Source organism: Panonychus citri, unplaced genomic scaffold (genome assembly GCF_014898815.1).
Source record: "Panonychus citri isolate SS breed McGregor unplaced genomic scaffold, ASM1489881v1 Contig00143, whole genome shotgun sequence".
Lineage (NCBI taxonomy): Eukaryota > Metazoa > Arthropoda > Arachnida > Trombidiformes > Tetranychidae > Panonychus > Panonychus citri.
This window is the reverse complement of record NW_026515548.1, coordinates 702522-723291: the sequence shown is the minus strand read 5'-3', so window position 1 is coordinate 723291 and position 20770 is coordinate 702522. Positions and strand designations below refer to the sequence as shown.

Sequence of the window (20770 nt, the reverse complement as noted above, 5' to 3'; positions counted from 1 at the left end):
CCATTGATACTGAAGGTCTCTCCAAGGATGGAAAAGCTCAATTAGTTGTCCTCGCTGCTTGTTTCTCCAGTGCTTCCTTAGGTGCTCAAGTTATAGATAGTGATTTCGTTAAAACGATGACGTCAATTACCTTACCATTCCAATATCAAGTGTCCAAGCTCAACAAATAAAAAATGGTAGACCTCTGGACGAGATAAAAAAGAATATTCTACTCGTATGCGTTGATAAAAGGGTGTTAATCTTCGATTCACATGATAAGGAACTATTAAAAATTGGAATCACATCAACCGATTTAAAGGAATGGAAGATTGACGTGGTAAATGTCCAACACCTGTTTGGAGGTTCAGCGCTAATGAAATTGGTCAAGTTCTATTTTCCATCTTCACAAGGATTAAAAAGAGATAGTGATAATCCAATGAATGGTCACAACCCTGCTCTTGATGCCTGTTTCACGATTAAATTATATCGAAAGTACTTCAAGAAAGAAAATGAATAAATTCCTGAACCCGACGAAGTTTCTTCATTCGTAAAGAGAAATAAAAGCTTTGAAGATGGGCAGGAAGAAAACAAGTTTCGACAATTACTGACTCAACCATGTTCATCATCATCGTCCTGGTCTTCTCAAGATCAAGATCCGTCATCTTCTTCTACAATAGGCTTTACATTAAGTACCAGTCAAGTTAAAACAAAACCGAGATTCATTGATCAAGTTGGTTCAAGAAAGAGAAAAAGGAAATCCAATAAAGGATTTAAATTACCTCCCATGAAAGCACCGACTGAAGGTGATTGGAATGCTCCTTTACCATTCGTAGGGTCTACTCAAAAATAATCCGACGGAAGTGTAATGATATTAGATAAATAGTTGATTACATAGATAATTGTTGCTAACTAAGTTAGTCTAGAAAAACAAAATACTTATGATTATCGGTTACTATATCAACCGATAATCTTTCATGCAATTAACTTTAATTATATAAAATAAAAGTTATTAACGGTGTTACCGCAACCTGAATAAGGTTAAATTTAGTTCTAATTATTACCAAAGGTGTTTAGTCGTGAACCGACCTGAAAATTACCCAACAAATTATTTTGAATCTTTTAAGGAGATGCTTTCTTAATCGTCTTCCAGCCATTGGTGCCGATGTTGTTACATCTACTTTCACATGTTTCCTCTTGTCTTCCATCAATTTACCATAAATACCGTTGACAAACAACTTATAAAGTGATGATGTAAATGGATCCTTAGCTTGTTGACATTTAGTTGTACAGAAATCAACATAATCTTGAAGCCAGTTTTGAGATGAAAACTTGAGAATTCGATGAATTTTGGTAACCTTCAATCCTTTTTCTATGTAAAAATTGAGATTAGGACCAAAAACAACATATTTTTCTCTCTTGAGAAATGTTGCTACCAACTTCTCACTGGACACCGATCGATGACCTTTATCTTGTAATTTGTCAACGATTCGTTTTGCATATGGACTTAACATATTATTTTGAGTTTATGAGGAGCTAGAGGATAGTCATCATGTTCATCATGTAACTCTGGAGGATACTCCAAATTAACCAGGAATAGTAAGCATGAGGAAGACGAGAAGACATGGCATAACCATACAAATTGTTTTCATCAAGGTAAAGGAGGTGGGTTTGTTCACCACCGGTGGGACTTTCGGATTATTGGCTTTGACATGACGACGAACGACAGTTGTTAGTCCTCCTCTAATTCCTTTTTCAATCATCATTAACTTGTCAATGTCACAGAAAAGTTCAACGTCAATTCTCAACCGTCGAAACGCTGCAGCGCAGGAGAGACCTGGACCTGTCATATAATGTGGAGGATCGATTTCAAAGTCTTTTATCGCTGTTTCTCTGAAATTTTCAAACGATGCGGCTAACATGTAAACGTCAACCTTTAAATAAATATCGATTAAATCACCCAGAACTTCACAATTGAATTGTCTCCAAATATTTTCCAATCGTGTGTACATTTCGTCTGAAATATTTGAGTCAGTTAAAGATGAATAAAATTCATCTTTCGATGGTAAACGATCATCGTAAAACTTATCGATTGATGAAATACATGTATATTCATAAGGTAAAGTTGCTTTTTTCAAAACTTCCGATAAATAGGCCATTCTTGTCTCAGGAAAAGAAGTTTATAATAACTTGATAAATTACTACTTAGAGCGTCAAGACTCGCTGGTAAAAAATCCAATGAATCCAAGGAAAGCGAATCTACCAATAAAAAACCCAATATACTTTTCAAGAGATGATGGAGTTATAGTTAATCTACTGTTGAAAATATTTTCAACAACATTTTTAATAATAATATGACCATCACAGTTTTTGAGGTTGTGAAAAAAAAACGGAATTCGAGAAGGTAATGCTCGCTGAAGATTACAGTCAAAATGAGTAGCACCTCTGTAAACTCCTGTTAGATGACAATGATCACGAACTTTTGTTTGTTGATCTAAATAATCATTACAGATAATACAGTAGTTTGAAGTTAGAAAATCATTTTCATCCTCAGGTGACATGTTTAATGGTTTTATATTTTCTTTCAAATAATTATCGAGTGGGTCCGCTAGATCAAGAATCTCACGTAGAAAATCACCAACTATATCTGTCCCATGAGAAAAGTTTTTGAAAAGTACATTTTTTCCCAGTCGATAACAACATAACCATAACTACATGGCTCATGTTTAAATGATTTTGTTGGATCATCAGTAGGTATTGACAAGCACTCAGCGGTTATGACAAAAGGATGTTTTTCTTCCTTTTTATGTGATTTTTTCATTATGAATGATGGAAATCCTGATCTTTTTGGCATGATTATTCTTTGTGTTTCATATTGGTATTTTAACTCTACGATGTTCGGTTCGGCTGCTATTAAATTTTCCGCACCAAAAAAAATTGGGTTAACATACGAACGTTCATGTAAATTTTAAGAGAACCAAGAGTCGCATCGGATCACAATCTGACAACGGATAAATGCTCAGGACAATGAGACCGTTCGATTGATGAATAGAAATTGCTATTGAAAGTCAGCTTCGAGAAAAAGTTACTCATTGACCAAGTGACTCACTGACCTCTTCTTCACGAAAACTGATCAAACATCTTTGACAATAATGTCTTTGATAAGCTGATTTCGAAGATAAGAGACGTTGAAATGATGACATTGGATAATAATGTTCATTATGTAAAAATAATTTGACATGTTTGTCTAATTGATATTTAGTTATCCGAATTGGAAAAACATATCTATCATCAATGTTATATGAATAAACATTAACTGAAACATGATTAACTTTTTCAAATTGATCAACTTGTTTGAGATCAACAATTCCTCGACAGAATGAAAAATCATAAAGATTGATAAATGAATCATAACTTCTGATTCTTTGTGGATTTTTGTTGACGGGATGTGCACAAGCAAGAACTGAGAACATGAAGCAATCCGTATCAGTTTTCAAATCTATTAAACATTTTTTGATTTTAATTTTGATGGAAGAGTATGAGATGAACACCCGCCCTTGTAAGGTCGATATCTTCCAACACTAAGTTCAATATATTGAATTGATTCTATCCAGAATCCGCTTCTTTTTTCAGTGAACTGATCACAAATTTCACGAATCTCGTTGAAACATTGATTCATCTCATTAGATAAATCATCACCTTGATAAAGTGGTTTATTTGTTGAATGTAAATCAGCGACAATAGTATCAACTTGTTGAATCGATAATTTACTCATTTGTGTATGTAAATTAATATCATTGGGAAGGAGCATAGGGGTGGTATTCAATAAATTTGTCAGTTAATTCTTTAATTTTTTCTTGGCTTGGTCTTGCGCCTGATCTTATTTTAAAGGTAATAAACGGGACTTTTTTTGGATGAGGTAAGCTAGCAGCTTTCATGGTTGATCCGCAATTCGACTCTTTTCGCCTACCGGGACAATCAACTCGGATCTGATTCTGCTTTTTAGATTTATTAACTTTGAGTCCAACATGATATAAAATTTTGTCAAAGTTGATCATCTTCTCGTCACAATATCCGCATTTATATTCCATGGGATGTTTTTCTAAGTCTTCGGCAGCTTTAATTTCCATTTCAGAGACTGTTTGAATTTTATTTTTCTTTATAAAATCGTCGAAATAATTAGCGGATACCCATCTTCCTTTCCTGCGATCAAAATCAAGACAATCCTGAACAACATCAACCACATTCATGTCATAGGCGACCACAGCTCTCAATTTACCGTTTTTCCGGTTGATTATCACATTTTCATTATTAAAATTCATTTATTAAAAACAAAATAGTCAATGTCCACAATCTAGAAAACTTATTTAGGTAAATTTATTATTATATTTAAGATTATTAAAATAAAAGAGACTACAATTACATTGAATTGGACACCATCAAGGTGCCAACTCAACTGCCATCAAAATGGCGGAGAGAAAAGATGAAGAGAGAGAAAGGGGAAACATTGTAGGGGAAGACAAGGTGATCTGGCCAGGTACTAAACCAGTTTTAGTACCTGGCCAAAGTTGTTATTACAAGAGAAAGAGAGAGAGAGAGTAAGAGAAAGAGACTGCTGAGATATTATGAAAGATTGAGTAATCAGAGATAGAGATAGAAAGAGAGCAACTGAAGAGAGAGAGTAACTAAGAGAGAGTAATCAGAGAGAGAGAGAGAGACAAAGACAGATTAAGTAGAGGGAGATGCTGAGAGAGACTAAGAGAAAGTAATCGAACAGAGAGACTAATGAATAACTGGAGAGACTTAGAGACTAAGAGAAAAACAGAGAGATTAAACAAATCGAGAAAGAGAGAGAAAGAGTAAGCATGGATAGAGAGTGAGTGGAGAAAGAGACTAAGAGAGAGAAAGCAAAGAGAGAGAAAGAAAGAGAGAGAGAGATAGAGTAAGAGACAGAGATAAAAACAAAATAATCTTACTGATGTTGTGTGTTCTTTAATTTAATAAAACAAATTCTTAAAACAATGTACAAATACACTTAACAAAATGCACAAAAAATATTAATGCACAATGCAAAAACACTTATATTGATGTTTATTTAAAATAAATCAAATATATAAACAATATATAAAGAAATTTTCTTTAAGAAATAAACTTGATGAGTATACAACAAAAATGTTTTGTTTACCAAATCAACAGTGAATGTTGTTTGGTAAAGAGAAAACATTTTTGTTTTTATACTCATCAAGTTTATTTCTTTCTCTCTCTTTGATAATTAAAAAAATTTGTTAACCATGAAGAGGGAAGATAATTATTTTATAAACAATCATTAAATATAATTATCCATATGATGAACAGAATTTTAAATGATTAAAGAGAGAGAAAGATAATTATGCTTAAAATAAAACAATTACACTCCTGTTCTCGTTTAACGCAATTGTGTTTTCACCGTCGCCATCTATTGGCTTGAAGTTTTTTCTATGTAAAAAATGAAAAAAACTAGAAAACACTAGATGGCGACTCTGTTGATTGCGTAAAACGAGCACATTAAAAATTGCGTTAAACGAGAACAGGAGTGTAATGGGAAAGAGAGAGGAAAATGAGGTTGGGTAAGAGAGAGAGAGAGAGAGAGAGAAATAATTGAAAATAAGGTTGGGATGGAAAGAGAAGAAAAATGAGGTTGGGTGAGAGAGAGGGAAAAATAATTCAAACAAGGTTGAGAGAGAGAGAGAGAAAATCAACAAAATTAAGAAAAGGGGGAAGAGAATAGGTGAGATGAGGGAAAGAAAGAGAAAGAAAGGTAAAAGGGGGGAACAATATGATTTGGGCCAGAGGCGGATGCTTTGCCCCTACTTAAAGTAAATTGAACTGAAATTAATAGTTCATGTCTACGGCTTGAGTTAACATTCATTAGGATAAAAACAATAACAAATCACTTGCTCGTCTTTCTTCATTTTCAGGTTATTGAGCTTCGGTATACTTGAATATATAGGTGAACTTGTGGGTCGATATAAAGACGTTCAGTGGACGTGCAGAATTTAAAAACATCACCGAAGAATCTGATTTATTCGTATCCGAATCAATTCAAAAAGCTTTTATCGAAGTCAATGAAAAGGGAACTGTCGCTGCAGCGGTGACACACATCACTTGCGGAAAGGGTGGCAGGAGTACTTCTCGAGCGAAAGAAGATTTCATCCATTCTCGATCGACCTTTTATATTCATGATTCACGACAAACGAACAGGAATTAATTGTAACTGTTGAAAATCATGGATCATTTTGTTGAACAATTAATCAATTGGATCTTATTTAATTCAACATTTAATCATTTAATTTAGTTTCATTAAGATTTAGAATCCATTATCAATTACTAAATTGTCATTCATATTAATCCTTTAATTTAACTTACTTATTAATCATTGTTGTTTAATTGTGATTAATATTCTAGTTAACTAATTAACTAATTTACTGATTTACTAATTGAGGATTTTACAATTAGTCACCTTAATTGTTACAATTTACTATTTAAATTACAATTCTTTTTATATTAAATTAATTAATGTTTAAACTCTGATCGAGTAGCTTAAATATTATTTCACATTTTACAATAGTAACAATAAGAACAATAATTCTAGGTAATAATTTTATCAAAATATCATCTCGATCAAGAAACATGGTGGGTGTTCAAAAAATTTTGTCGCATTTTTTTTCTAGAATTCCATTAAATTCTAACACTGGTTTTCAGACTCAATTTTTTCTTTTCAAACTTATTAATTCTTTTATAAATGACGAATTAAGATAGTAAAATAACATATACAGTGGTCGTTACACTTATCGCAATTACACTTATCGCAATTACACTTATCGCAATTACACTTATCGCAAGATCAGTGTGTTAATTAGACAAAGAGCTTAATGTTAACCCTTTACTCATCTCTAATTAGCACACCAACTGTAAGAGATTTATCCAATTAACTAAAAAACATTTCAAAAAAAATTGCGATAAGTGTAACGACCACTGTATTCCGTTTCTTTTCTCATTCATAATCAAAAAGATGGTGTTCAAAAAATTTTGTCCACCACCATATTTGAATTCATCCATTTATCGCTTAAATACAATCAATTGTTGAAAAACAATAATGTTGATTGATCAATAATTCTCGATGGAAAGCTTGTCAAGAATATCAATCGTTACAATGAGCTATTTAGAAAGCGCCTTAGGGCTGCTCATCGCTCTTTGATTCGAAATACAAATTAAAATTTTGTAAATATTTGTAATTAAAAACTCGCAAAATTTTCATATCGCATTTAAATTTCCCACATCAAATTGTAAAATCTAATGAAGCGCTTCAGTCTTTCTAATCACCAATCAAAAGTTTTGATCCAAAACTAATTCTGTAACAGAATTTCTGTTTCCCTCTCTTAAAACATTTACATCTTCGACCTTTTGATTCACAAAAGTCTGTACATTGTATTGAAGTGACTATTGAGCCTGATTTTATCGATATTTCATAGCACAATTCAATCAAAAGTTTAAACCGTTAACGGACATCATGTTGTCAGAATTAAGTGGACCAACTAATAGTTTTGGACTTCGTTTCTTGGAACAATTAAACACCAGTGATCCGAATAAAAATGTCGTTTTCTCTCCTTTAAGTGTCATCTTAGCCTATGGAATGTTATTGGAAGGAGCGACTGGTACAACTAGAGAACAGATCAAAGAGGTTCTCCAATTATCTTCTGAAGTTTCTCAAGCCGCGAAAAAGGTAACTACATTGATATTAATAAATCTAATCAATTCTTTTGTTTATCAATAATTTGGTTTATTTCTTTTTTTTACTGATCAATGTTTTTATTTTAGCTTCTTTATGAATATAAATCGATTGCCGATGGTAAAAGTGATCGTAGCTTCTCGTTGTTTTATGGCAATTTGTTGATGGTCAATAAAGATTATCCATTAAAAGAAGCGTTTGTTCAAAGCTTAACGACTAATTATTTCGCTCAAGTGACAAATGAAGATTTTCAGAATGGAAAGGCAATTATGGATAAGCTAAATTCGTGGGTCTCTGAAAAAACCTGTGGGAAAATCGGTGAAGTCTTATCCAGATCCCCGAATCCAGAAATGTTATTATTGGTCATTAACACTCTTTATTTCAAAGGAAAATGGGCCAAACCTTTCAATAAAAAGTACACATTTGATGAGACTTTCGCTAATTCTGATGGAACTAAGAGTAAAATTAAAATGATGTCACTTCCTAATACATATCGTAATTATCTTCACAATCGCTCAGCCAAATTCAAGGTAAGTAAAGAGAATCAACTCTTGTCAATTCAATTCAATAATGTCGACCAATTTTCTAATTCTAGATTGTTGAGCTCCCATACAACGGGGATGTTAGTATGATCTTCATTCTGCCCACCAAATCCAATACTGTGTCCAATTTGATCTCTACTTTACATCCTACGGAATTAGAAAATCTTCTGAATTCTATGTGTCTGACATATCTCAAGTTGGTTAATATTCCTAAATTTAAGCTTCAAGATTTTCACGATTTAGATAATATTCTTTCACGAATGGGAATGGAACTGCCATTTACTGAACAAGCAGAATTTAAAAATATCACTGAAGAATCTGATTTACTTTTTGTATCCGAATCCCTTCAAACTGCTCTCATAGAAGTAGATGAAGAGGGAACTGTCGCTGTAGCGAACACTCGTATGAAGATGACGGGTGGAGCTGGTCCAAAGTTTTATGAAGATTTCATTCTCGACAGACCTTTCATCTTCATGATTCGTGACAATCTAACTGGAGTCAATCTCTTTCTCGGTCAAATGAACAATATGCGCGATCTAAATTAGTCCCTTCCATGTCTCACCCTGAACACTTCTTACCAATCAACTAATAACTACCAAGATTAATTTCATGTATAAAGATCATCCGTTCATTAGGATCATTGATGAACTGAACTCAAGAACCAAGAAGCTATTCAATTTATATTCTCTGTACTCATTTGTCACAAATTGAATAATTAGCTAGATTACTAATGATTCAATAAAACTATTGCTAATTTTTGATCAACTATTATTAATAATATTCGAACTCACCCATTTATTGCTTGAATAATTGAAAGTTTAATTCTCATTTTGACTTAAGACAGTAAACATCGCCTCTTGTTAATAGAAATTGAAGATTTTTGTAATATAAATAATAAGCAAATTATCGAGATTTTTTTCCTATTTCACAATTTCGCCCTTGAAGTGAAAATCACCACTAGTAATTAAAGCACTTTAGTTTTTCTAATACCCAAGCAACATGAATTGTGTCTACCATAAGAAGATTACATTTTCGATCTTTTGTTTTCACTTTAAACTGAGAATTGAATTTTCACATAAAGTTGCTGTAAATTTCGAACAAAATTGTATTAGACTGATGATTCGAGATTTGGTTCGTAAAGAGATCAATTCGATGGACAAATCAATTAGGAAACAAGATGAACAATTTACCAAAAGTCAAGCAACAATCAACGACGATATGAATCAAACCAAATCAGTTTTACACTATTTAACTAAAGAATTGGATTCAATCAAACAATCAATCGATGAGAAGAAAATTATTGAAGGTAAAGAAAGTGAATTAACTGCATCCAATGCTGCCATAGAAGAGAAACTTAATCAATTGGAGAGCAATTTAACAACAATTAACGGTAAACTTGAAGCAATTCGAGTTTCGAGAGAAAGATGAGAATGAGATCAAGTAATCACAATTACAATCGATCGAGAAAATTAATCTCGAGTTGCTCATCTTACGAAAATAGTTCATCATCTTCAGAAGATGAAAGAAATCGTGATAAATCAACTTCTAAGACTCGAAACAAACACCAACCTCATCATCCTCATCACAATGGATCATCTTCCCAACATCATCAATCTAAGATCGGCTTTGATTCTGGGCTGAATCGACATCGTGATTACATCAAATACTCGCCTCTTCATTTCTCGCCGATATTAATATCTAGCCAGCCGATGGAAAAACCTCATCGCATGAAAAGTTCGTCTTCGTCTTTATTGGCTATGGTCCGTCGAACTAGTAGATTATTACAAGACGAAGCTTCCGATCTCGATGGTCTTGGTAATTATCGATTTGTCTCCGACATTTCCAATGGCCTCATGTCCCGAAATGACTTGGATGCCGATGAAAGTGCCATTAGGATACTCAAGCAAATTCGATGTGATATCGATGAGAAATTAAAAAGGCTCAATGCTTTGGTCAATTCAACTAATGGCGAAGATAAAGAAATGACAAAATTCAATCGCCGATCAAGTTAAATACTAAAAATGATTCTCAATCTCTATCAATAACCATTTTGAGTGTTTATTTACACTTTACAATGTAAAGTTTACATTGTATAAATGGACCAACAGTCAAGTACCTAAAATTTTCCACTTTTTGTGCGGGTTATTCGTACGGCGGTTGATTTGAAATGGGTGTAAATTAATCAACTTCAGTGCACGGGAGTAGTTAAAAAAAGGCTTCACTGGCACAGAAAGAGAAGAAAGAGAAGAAAGAGAAAAAGAAAGAGAAAGAGTAAGAGAAAATAAAAAGTAAGAGAAAAGAAAGAGAAAAAGAAAGAGAACGGGGGAAACGTCTTTTGACCTAGATTTGACCTTAAACTGTGTAATATAAAGGTGAAATGTCTATGAATAATAATGATAAAACTTTAAAATGACTTATACCGATTTTTTAACACATGTTGAAACTGTAGACGGTGTTGTCTATACAATTTCATTAAGAGGAAAGTATAAATATAATAATCATTTTTTCTTTACTGTGTACGTAAGTTATATTTTAAATGGAGTGGAGGTGATATCGAAAATACCTTTCTATGAATTTGATGAGATACGATTATCTATTATTGGTGGTAAATCCAACTATGTTCACATAAATAAACTTGTATCGTATACAACTTTAAGTGATGGTGGACTCCAACTTCGAGTAAAATCAAAGGATTACTATTGGCCATTTGAGTTGGTGAAAATAATTAAAGAAGGAAAATTTGTTGAAAACATTGGAAAGATAAGTCGTAAATGTGGACAAGGATACGCAAATAAACATGCTCCTAAGGTAATTGGATGGAAAGATACTAGTGACATTGAACCTAATACACCTGGTATCCAAACTCACATATTCAATTTGGGAAAATATTATTTGAAAAACGGTAACCATTATTCAATTGATATTGTCGCTAAAACAACAGAAACACTCGAGAGATGGTACCCAAGAATCATGATTCGATATGATAACGAAAAATCAGAGAAACAATTGGATTTGAAGATCATTGATTTGTTTGCGTTGAGAAACTACTTGATTCAATTTGACCAAACTGGTGATTATCAGGATTTATACCTTGGAAAGGCTAAACCGACAGTAGTTGCAGAAGGTGATCCAATAAACAAGTTGGTGTTAACCCTGGATGATATTTCGATGGGACTGGATATAGGTTTCATTTCGTATATTATCAGAGGAAAATTTCTCGACTATATGGTTAAGCTATTGCGAGCTCTAAATTATGAGGCGGAGCCAATGTCATACATTCGATACTGGTTTTTTAAGGGAGTCATGATATTGGATGATGGAGTGAGTCGACTATAAAAACCCATGTAAGAGCTCACTGAGCTCAGTTTAACAATAAATGTTTGACCTAATTGTCGTTTACTTTATTGATCGTGTAAAATGTCCTATAAGTGTACACATTGTCGACGAAAGTTTAAAATTTTAACAAAGTTTAAACAACATGTAGAAAAATGTGAGAAAGAAGAGATGAATGACTTAGTACAACATCCAAAGTTTAATTTATCAAAAAGTGCTTTCAATAATACTTTTGGAGTTTACTCTATGCGTGATGTAGACACTAATGATGTTGATACACTATTTTCTAATGAAAATTCATCTTTAACAAGTCTTCTAGAAGATTTAGTGACTAAATTGGAATGTATAAAACTTACAATTGGTGTTTGGTTTGTTTTAGAGAGACCAAGTAAGGATGATGGTGAAGATGAGAAAAAAACTGTTTACATCAATTCATCAAAAAAAGTTTTGTGTAATGATGATTATATTCATCATTTTCTCGGTGAATGCTCACAAGAAATCGATGCTAAATTGGATGTGTTTACTCAAGAAGGAAGTGGTTGGAGTGTTCACTCAATTAAGGATGTGGAGGTACATTTAGTTAAATATGAACCACATCAAGGAGGATGTAAAACTTGTCAATTACCGAAACACATTACGGATAAAAAAGCTATCATCAATATGGATTGTACAACGGACTGTTTCATGTACTGTGTTTTGGCAGCTTTACATCCAGTTGACAAAAATCGACAAAGAGTGTTTCAATATGATCTACAGAGTTGGAGGTATGATTTCTCAAGTTGTCGTGGTGAAGTGAAAATCAACCAACTCAACAAATTTGAAAAGACAAACAACATCTCAGTGAATGTTTACACTTTATCTTTAAATGAGAAAAACATTTTGCCATTTAGGATAACAAGTGACTTGAAAGATAAACATGTGAATCTACTTTTACACGACAACCATTATTTTCTTATTTCAAACTTTGATCGTTTGTTAAATTTTCATGGAAAACATGGAGAAAAACATTGTTTGAATTGTCTTCATGGATTTCGTTCATCAGAAAAATTAATTAATCATCAACAAAATTGTTTTAAAAGATCACCACAACAAGTTGAGTTACCAGAAAAAGGAGCAACAATTAAGTTTAAAGATTATAAAAAAATGTTCAAATATCCTTTCATCATTTATTCAGATTTTGAAACATTAGCGACAAAGTTACCACATGAAAACAAAAACTCTTTTGCTTATCAAGAACATAAACCTTGTTCATATGGTTTTGTGGTAGTTGATTATAAAGGTGATGTTATTTTAAAAGATTTCTATCGTGGATTGGATGCTGACTCAATGTTTATGAAAACACTTATAGCTGTACAAATGGAATTGTATCGTTTGTATGATAAACTTCAAAAACCATTATACTTGACATTGGAAGAAGAAGCAAGATTCTACATTGAAGATAAATGTCATATTTGTGGTTATGGTTTTGATCATGATAGTGAAAAAGTGAGAGATCATGATCATATGACTGGTGAATTTAGAGGACCAGCCCATAATGCATGTAATTTACAATGGAAATGGGATTATAAAATACCAGTTGTATTTCATAATTTAAAAAATTTTGATGGTCATTTATTAATACAAGCTGTTGATAACGATTTATTCACAAAGATTGATTGTATACCACAAACAATCGACAAATATTTGTCAATACAAATGGACTCATTTATTTTTATCGACTCACTCGCTTTTTTACCATCAAGTCTCGATAATTTAGCCAAGAACCTGGATAGAGGGGATAAAATTAAAATACTTGAACAAATATTCACGGATGGAAACATTGAAATGTTATTGGGTAAAGCTTGCTTACCTTATGAATATTTGGATTGTATATCCCGATTTGATGAACCATCTTTACCACCAATAGATGCATTCTTCTCATCATTAACTAACAGTGGGATTAGTGTTGAAGTATATGAGCGAATGAATAAGATCTTTAAAGAGTTTAACTGTTCAACACTTGGTGAATTTCACGATATATATTTGAAAGTGGATGTTTGTTTATTAGCTGCTGTATTTGAAAACTTTAGAAAAATGAGTTTAAGTGAATTTGGATTAGACCCAGCCAACTTCTTTTCGACACCTGGATTAACTTGGATGGCAGCACTTAAGATGACTAAAGTTCGATTGGATCATATAACTGATATTGATATGTTGATGATGATTGAGAATGGTATTCGTGGTGGTGTATCATCAGCAATGACACGACATGCTAAAGCAAATAATCCAAGTTGTCCTAATTATAATTCAAATGAACCAAAAAGTTTTATTACTTACTTGGACGTGAATAACCTTTACGGGTACGCACTCAAACAAAAACTTCCATATGGTAAATTCAAAATGGAAAAAGAAGAAAACTTTTCATCAATAATGGAAGAAATAAAAAGTGGTAAACAAGAAAAAGGATATATATTAGAAGTGGATTTAGATTATCCGAAAGATCTTCATGATTGGCATGATGATTATCCTTTGGCAGTTGAACAAATGACAATTGAAAAAGAAAATTTGAGTCCTTACCAAACATCATTAATTGAAAAACTGGAATTGATGGGTAAAAAAAGAGTTGCTGGTAAAAAGTTGACACCAAATTTGTTGAAAAAGGAAAAATATGTTATTCATTATCGTAATTTAAAATATTACATGGACAAAGGATTAATATTGGAAAAAATTCATAGAATAATTAGTTTCGAAGAAGTTGCATGGTTACAACCATATATCGACTTGTGTACAAGTAAACGACAACAATCCAAGACGAATTTTGAGAAAGATTTTTGGAAATTAATGGTCAATTCACTTTATGGAAAAAGTATTGAAAATAAGAGAAAACATTCAAAGGTTATATTTTTAACAAACCAGAAACAGATAAACAAAGTGGTAAACAAACCTTTGTTTGATCAGTTTTCAATAATAAATGAAAACTTTGTGATAGCAAAGCTTCGAAGACCAAAAGTATATCTGGATAAACCAATAGCTGTTGGATTTAGTGTACTGGAATTTGCCAAGTTACATATGTATCAATTACATTATGATACATTCAAATCACATTATGGAAACAATATCAAACTTTTGTACACAGACACGGACAGTTTTATTTATCACATGAAGACGGAAGATTTACATGTAGATTTGGGAAGGTTCAAGGACATTATGGACTTTTGTGATTACCCAGAAGAACATTGGCTTCACAATACACAAAATAAAAAGAAACTTGGATATTTAAAGGATGAAATGAATGGATCACAAATATATGAAGTAATTGCATTAAAATCTAAAATGTATGTTATTGTATCCGATGAAGGAGAAAAGAAAAGATCAAAAGGAACACAAAGATGTATAGTTGAAAAACAATTGACAAGAGACCAGTATTATAATTGTTTGTATAATGAAGAAATATTTTATAATGTTAATCATAGACTAGAAAGTAAGGAACACAAGATCAGAGCAATTCAAGTTAAAAAGATTTCACTGAGTCCACTTGATGATAAGCGATGGGCCATAGACAATGTAAACACACATGCCTTTGGACACTATTCAACAATTAAAGAATAAAATGTACTTACATTAATTGTTTCTAATTGTAATAATAAAGATGATTGGAATGAGAAGTAATATGATGACCAATAAATAATCCAAATCATTTGAACAATTGTTGATACATATGTTGAATTCACTAATCACATAAAGATCCGAATGGTTAACTTCACAATAATCCAATTGGTTCAAAACACAGTAATCCGAGTGGTTGTTATATATTAAAGATGAATTTTCACATTTATTGTTAAAACTATATGATGAACAATTTTTAAAACATTTGTTAAGTTGACTGTTTAAAATGTAACTAATGATAAAAATAACTAAGTAGTTTATAAATTTAAACATTGTAAAAAAGAACTTTACTCTAAGAAAGTTTAGAAGAAAATGAAAACTAAATCTAAAAAGTTTAGAAATTATAAGAAGAACTATACTAATTCAAACTCAAGATAGAAGTGATAGAAAGATAGAAATATACTAAAGTTAAAAAAAGAAAAGTTAATTCTAAGAAAGTTTAAAGTTAAATAAAGTTAACAACATAAACTTGAAAATTTTGTTTTGAGTGAGCATTAACAAAGTTAGGAAGATAAAATAGGTGGAGAGTAAAATTTTGTTGACGCGCTATAGGTCGATCCTCTGTAAGGCGTTGCTGCGCGTTAGGGAGCAAACGTCTAACAGACATAGGCGAGGGAGCTAAATGAAAATTAACTTGGTTTAGTTTAGTTTGTTAACAATTTTTTTCATTTAACATCTCTCTTTCGTTTAGATTAGATGTAAAATTTCTTTTCTCAATCTTTTAACTTTAATCTTTTTTAACAATATATAGTTTAGGTTAGACTTTTATATCATCACTTTAGTTTCTGACTTCATCGAGTAAACATCAATATAACAATTGTGTAGTCTTCAATTACAAACAGTGTTCATCTATATTTCAATCATCAACAAGGAAACAACTTTAAACTTTTACCATTTGGATTTATTGTGTTTATACCATTTTGGATTATTGTGTTTTTACCATTTTGGATTATTTCATATTCATCATTTGGTACACTTGGAAAAACAAGGTAAGACAAACTTTTGTAATCAAGTGAATTCTTTGGTGATATATTTCTCTTAACTTTTTTTTCCAATTGATTTTTTTCCCATTGATTTTTTTCCAATTGATTTTTTTCCTTTGATCTTTCATCATGCCATTTGGATTGTGTTTTGTTTATACATTTTATTTATTTACTGATTTTCTTTTTTGGTGTTTACACTATTTGTGTTTTAACTAATCTTTTTTTTTTGTTAATCTTTTTTTTTGTTAATCTTTTTTTTGTTAATCTTTTTTTTGTTAATCTTTTTTCGTTAACCTTTTTTTCAATATTCTTTTTTAATTTCTTTTTGGATTATTGTTCCTAATTTGTATTTACGTTTTGTTCTATATTTAAGAACCCTGGCTTGTGTCAATTCAAAAAGTGTTAACTTGGATAAAACTGTAAACTACGTTGACATTGTTTTTAAACTCGAAGAGTTTGTTCAAATATTCCCCGAGATTGTATTAAGTGAACATAACTATTCTATTCCTGTGAAATCTTTCAAACCATTAAAAAAGAAAAGGTCTGTTTGGTCTGTCAAGTCTTTACTCAAAACTTCAATTAAACCATCGAGATATTGGAATCATAGTGACAGTGAAATTGAATCTTCTTTTTTTCGACAACTATCTGAACTTTCTTTTTAAACCTGGCTCTTTATTCATTTAACAACGACACTAATAGCTTTATTATTTACTCAACTCCAGTATCATCTCCAATTAATATACGTTATATTGTCCCATCTGGTATTTTTCGTGAATTTAATTTAATAACAATCAACAATCCTGATCCAAGAGAACTTTTACCTCCAGGTAGTTATTCTTCTGATTCTGAATCATCAAGTGAACTTGAACAGTTATCACCTTGTTCATCAATTTCATCTGTATCATCAAACTTTTCAACTTGCAGTACTACAACTGTAGAGTCAACATATTCTTTATTAAACTCTGAAAGTGAAACTGAAAGTGAACCTGAGTTTATTCCAATACGTTGGACAGAAGCCGATTTTCAAGGTTACAGAGAAGCATTGTCTGAATCTACTGGTTCTGGAAGATCATCAACATCATTATTACTTTGGTCTTACCACCCTTCTCGTGAATCATCTCCTGTTCCATCAACAATTTCCAGTTGGTCTGAACCAAATTCATCAATCACCAATTCATCTAATCCATCACCTGAACCAACTGATTAAGGTATGTCTCTCGAAAACTCTTCATCATTTGATCACAAGACAGAATGTAACTGTTCACGGTTAGCTTTAGCTCTTGAGGTGATAAGTAGAGAGGTTGGATGTAAAAATAATAGATTGGAACATGTAAATAGAGAGATGTATCGAGGTTATGAATCAATTGTTAAAAAACTCTCTGACGAAAAGAAAGACAATGCTGAACTTAGACTCAGATTGGCTATGCAGTCGGTAATAATTAAAGAATACAAAGACCACAGAGAAAGATTTGCTCCAACATACTCAATGGTAGAAGGTCTTTATAAATACATAGCGATTTTGGAAGATTTCATTCATGTCAACACAGTACCTGATAAAACGAAGAAAAGAAAACTTGAATAAATGTATTTATTTTTCCACCAGATCCATTTGAAAGGAACTATTAGTCGAGTTAACATAATGTCACTTGAAGAAGATGCAATTTATTGGACAAATTGTTCAAAATGTCGTGATGATTGTAAATGTTCACGATTAGGATTAGCTCTCGAAGTAGTTCACCGTGAAGTGGCTATAAAAAACTCTAAATTGGTTGAACGAAACTCCAAACTTGAGAGACTTTGTGAAATTATGATTAAAAAGGTTGATGAATTACGATCTTATAATCAGACATTACGAGATCAACTTGCTGTTAAAGATGCATCAATAAGGAACTCACTAATAACAGATCATCTAATCCTCTCGACAAAGGTTTATTCAATTATATTTCTATACTTGAAAGTTTCATTCACAAGACTCATGGTCCACATGATATTGTTTTTGATTCTGGATTTGAGGGTGTTCAAGTTATCAAACGTATTTAATCGTTTGTAACACAACAATTCTGAAACTTTTCAAACATATTTAATCAATTTATAATCATTTGTATCACATCAATTTTGAAACTTTTCAAACATATTTAATCAATTTATAATCATTTGTATCAGAACAATTTTGAAATTTATCAAAAAACAATGTAACCTTTGGACAATATTTAAGAAACATTATACAATAAAATCCACATAACGTACTTAAATCACCTTGTAATTTATTTTCCGTGTAATACCATCCATTAGGGCTATTTCTTTCGATAAAAGTTTCAATATCTGGTGTTGGTGGTCTTCCAAATGAGTCAAAATAGACTGTCGATCCATTCTTTTGAGAATAAATAGAAACCCAATGACTTCCATCTTTCCATGATTCATCCAAATTGACAATAATTTTGAAAGGTTTAGGTAATAAGACAAAAGGTAAACGATTCTGTGGAAATACACCATAAAAATCTTTATCCTTTTTCATTAAATGGATTAAATCCAAAGTAGTCAACATGATTACCAATCAATTGTTACATTACGATATTTATCAATTTGAATGAGATTATCAAATTGAGCAAATACAATCATATGTATTGGTGATTTCAATGGTTCTGCAAATCTTGTTTCAATTTTTAAGGTTCCTCTTTTCAATAAACTTAACGTCCCAGATTCTGAACCAATAGTACCATCTTGAGTATAATCAAAAGCGAACAGTGTATTCCCTTCTTTATATTGATCATACTTTAGTTTCAACATTGATAATCCATGGAATTGATTAGTGTTACGATACAAATCAACAAATTCTCTCAGATATAAATCATTTTTGAAATTGGGTTCATAAGGTTGTGAAGGAATATTTACACCATTTACTTGTGATCCAATTGAATTTAGTTCAAAGTTTTGAAATTTAAATGGTGATTCAGTTTCTTTTCCATTGAATGAATCATTACTTACAAATCCAACAATGATCCTTCTAGGTATTACACCAGAGAAAACATTTTCAAATATTGCTGTTGTATTTGAAGCTGGAATAGTAAAGGTTTTTACCAAATTCTTGTAATAAAATAATTAGTCGGAGCCTTTTGTAAACCTTCTTGAATTCCAATGTCAGCATCAGGGAATAGTTTAACTCTTCGGAGATGAACACTTAGGTCAGTAATATTGATTGTAAACTTTTTAGTCTGATTACCAATCAAACCAAATGTATTTTTGTTTCTAGAAAATTTAAGTTGAAGTGGTAGATTATTAAGCAATAAATTATTTTGAGAAGCTAAAGGCGAATGTAATTTGAAATAGAGTTCAAATGGTTTTGTTATTCTTGATTTCCTATTTGTATCTTCATCCCATAGAGTTCCAGCAGCATCAGCTTTACCAATATGTTTGAATATTAAATCTTCAATGTGAGCAATGTAATGATATCTACCATTAGCTTGAGTTGTATTAACTGAACCAACATATAAATCAACTTGATCAAATAAACAAGTTCCAAAACCATTTATCACATTGATATCATCAGTTGTAGCTGGATATTTCTTGTCAGCATTTTTAATGTCCAATTTAACATGAATCATTGTTTCTGACAAGTCAGTAAAATCTTCTGTTGGTGGGATGGTAATATCATAAGTTGTTGCATTATCTAAGGTTGAAGTCGGTCGAAAAGTCACATCATAAACAGACTCAATAGCAAGTTGCGTAGGAGGTACAGAAAAAACTTCCAAATTTGATAAAGTTGCAGGAATAGATTTATGATGTAAGTAATCCATCATCTGAAAATATCTCTAATTATTCTTCGTTTTACTTTCTTCTTAATTGTTTTTTTAACTTTCTTTCGAGGTTTTGACTTGCTTCTTCGCTTACGCTTTCGCGCTTTATATAGTCTTCCTGTTCCAATTTGATCTACAGCATTGGATAATTTTTCAAGACCCTCTTTAGCAGCAGTCTTTGATCCTTCTTTAAATCTATTTTTAACAGATGATTTAAAATTTTGATTAGCTAAGACATCGGCACCTACAGCCATACCAGTTGATAATAAATGTTTTCCTAAAAACTTAAGTAATGGAATCCCGAATTTACCTAATATTGTACCAAAACCAAATCCACCAGTTTGATAAGGATACCCGCGATAGATTTTAATATCGCTTAGTCCCCCACCGGCTTGATTGATATAATAAGCACGTAAATTACAATCACTAGGACAATATTTTCGTTTTGAAGACATGATTTTACTTTATTAAAATACATTTAGGCTTTATATAGAGCTTCTTCGGGGTCTAAAATGTAATGTAAGATAAACAGTACCATAATCAAATGCAATCGAACTTCCAGTTTCATCACGTAACATTACAGATACACTAGAAATCCTTTGATGACGTACAGGGAAATAGATTGGTTTAATAAATGTATGTCCAAGAATTCTCGGTTCATTTTCTTTCCAGAGAGCAACAACTCTAAGTGAGTTGGCCATTACATCTCCAACATGATGCTCGGAAATT

At 31.7% G+C, this 20770-nt stretch overlaps 2 protein-coding genes across 2 annotated transcripts; both read left to right on the top strand.

Annotated features, from left to right (window-relative positions):
• The first annotated feature begins 7017 nt into the window (after nucleotides 1-7017).
• Nucleotides 7018-9073, top strand: LOC128396347 (serine protease inhibitor 2.1-like). Its single transcript, XM_053356921.1, has 3 exons — nucleotides 7018-7738; nucleotides 7834-8274; nucleotides 8340-9073. The coding sequence occupies exons 1-3, from the start codon at nucleotides 7526-7528 to the stop codon at nucleotides 8829-8831; spliced, it is 1146 nt and encodes a 381-aa protein (XP_053212896.1). The 5' UTR covers nucleotides 7018-7525; the 3' UTR covers nucleotides 8832-9073.
• Nucleotides 9074-9716: 643 nt separating this feature from the next.
• LOC128396251 (protein FAM76B-like) lies at nucleotides 9717-10298 on the top strand. Its single transcript, XM_053356808.1, has one exon. The coding sequence runs from the start codon at nucleotides 9717-9719 to the stop codon at nucleotides 10296-10298; it is 582 nt and encodes a 193-aa protein (XP_053212783.1).
• Nucleotides 10299-20770: the final 10472 nt, after the last annotated feature.

What these genes read in the sequence shown, in the direction of transcription:
- LOC128396251 (XM_053356808.1), top strand. Translation starts at nt 9,717, where the DNA reads ATGAGATCAAGTAATCACAATTACAATCGATCGAGAAAATTAATCTCG.
- LOC128396347 (XM_053356921.1), top strand. Translation starts at nt 7,526, where the DNA reads ATGTTGTCAGAATTAAGTGGACCAACTAATAGTTTTGGACTTCGTTTC. An exon ending in TTTCTCAAGCCGCGAAAAAG is followed by an intron (nt 7,739 to 7,833) that starts GTAACTACATTG and finishes TTTTTATTTTAG; the next exon opens with CTTCTTTATGAATATAAATC. An exon ending in ATCGCTCAGCCAAATTCAAG is followed by an intron (nt 8,275 to 8,339) that starts GTAAGTAAAGAG and finishes TTCTAATTCTAG; the next exon opens with ATTGTTGAGCTCCCATACAA.